The sequence below is a fragment of the Lathyrus oleraceus genome, chromosome 2 (assembly GCF_024323335.1).
Source record: "Lathyrus oleraceus cultivar Zhongwan6 chromosome 2, CAAS_Psat_ZW6_1.0, whole genome shotgun sequence".
NCBI lineage: Eukaryota > Viridiplantae > Streptophyta > Magnoliopsida > Fabales > Fabaceae > Lathyrus > Lathyrus oleraceus.
In genome coordinates this window covers 342,178,810-342,180,309 of record NC_066580.1, presented here as the reverse complement: position 1 = coordinate 342,180,309, position 1,500 = coordinate 342,178,810, and the positions used below count along the sequence as shown (strand labels likewise).

At 34.4% G+C, this 1,500-nt stretch overlaps 1 protein-coding gene across 1 annotated transcript; it reads right to left on the bottom strand.

Annotated features, from left to right (window-relative positions):
* Positions 1-347: 347 nt before the first annotated feature.
* On the bottom strand, positions 348-1,274 carry LOC127123159 (transcription factor GTE12-like). Its single transcript, XM_051053407.1, has one exon. It carries the CDS (start codon positions 1,272-1,274, stop codon positions 348-350), a length of 927 nt encoding a protein of 308 aa, XP_050909364.1.
* Between the last annotated feature and the right edge of the window lie 226 nt (positions 1,275-1,500).

Here is a 1,500-nt window from a genome sequence, read left to right as displayed (position 1 = left end):
ACAGAATGCTGCAGCTTAGAGTTGCTATCGCATCGAGATGAAACATTTACCAAAAGATGTAATGTCATAATCTATCATTTAATTAAGCATCCTTCATTCAAATCCACTAACAAAATAGTAACAACTAACATTCATGACAGATACAGAATAATCAAATTTTAAAAGATTCAGAAACTACACATATTTTATTATTCGTTATGCAGAATTTACAAACACAAGAATAAAGAATGATTGACCATATATACTACACATTCATTGACAATAACTTGACAGATTTTAAACCACATTGCTGCTAACAGTTTATAACTTGAGAACAGTTTCTATAAGAACACAACATGTTGCACTCTTTAGTATCTCTTTTGAGTGTTGCTTCTTTTTGTATCCTCAAGTTCCCACGTATTCTTCAATGACTTCCATTTGTGTTCAAAAGTGTCACTAAACTTTTTTGCAATTTGGTAAATATGATTCCTTGGAGGATACATTACCATTGCATTAGAGAACACAAGTCTCATGTCGCTAGCAAACTCATCCTCTGTTGCATACAATCTCATTTTTCTCTCTATTTCCTTCAAACCTATTGCCTTTATCTTACACTTATTAGACTTTGCTATTTTTGGAGGATCTTTCAAATCCCAACCATCTCTGTCTACCAACATCCTCTTCAATATCAACCAACATTGCCTCCTCTTAACACACTCCATCGCTTTCTTCAACCCACATTCTTTACCTCTCGTTGTTGAATCCTTCATGTTATCCTTTGGTTGAGACAAAGGTGTTGTTTTGGAAACTTGGTTCATGATCATCTTCTTGTCTTCAACAACATTGTCATTATCCTTTGGTTGAGATAAAGGTGTTGTTTTGGAAACTTGGTTCTTGATCATCTTCTTGTCTTCAACAACATTGTCATTATCCTTTGGTTGAGACAAAGGTGTCGTGTTGGAAACTTGGTTCTTGATGATCTTCTTGTTTTCAACAACATTGCCATTATTCTTTGGTTGAGACAAAACTGTTGATTTGGTTTGATAATTTGAATCAACCCAATAACAGGATACGGTTGGTTTTACAGAATCTTGAATCTTCCTTCTCTTGTTTTCATCTGTGGCACAAGAATCTGAATCGCGTTTTCTTGAACCAGGAGGATAACTGAGCTTGATGATAAGTTTTTTACGAGGTTGTGTGTTCGAAGGGTTAGTGTTGGGTGCTGTTGAGGAAGAAGGTTTGGTGTTATGTGACATGGATGGTTCTAAGGAAGAAGGTTTGATGTTGTCGGACATGGATGTTGTTAAGGATGAAGAAGGGTTTGTGTTGGAAGCAGTTGTGTGTAAATGTATATGATTCGATTGTTACGATATTTAATGCCAACTACTTGGAGGAGTAGATAGGTCTCTTCTAATATCTAGGGATATATCTTTTACTGGATGTTGTTTTAACAAACTTCTCAGTTAAAGTTTTATTTTATTTAAAACTATCTCTTAAAATGTTATAATAAAAAATTGAAAC

Coding starts and splice junctions, on each gene's coding strand:
- LOC127123159 (XM_051053407.1), bottom strand. CDS start 1,274: ATGTCCGACAACATCAAACCTTCTTCCTTAGAACCATCCATGTCACAT.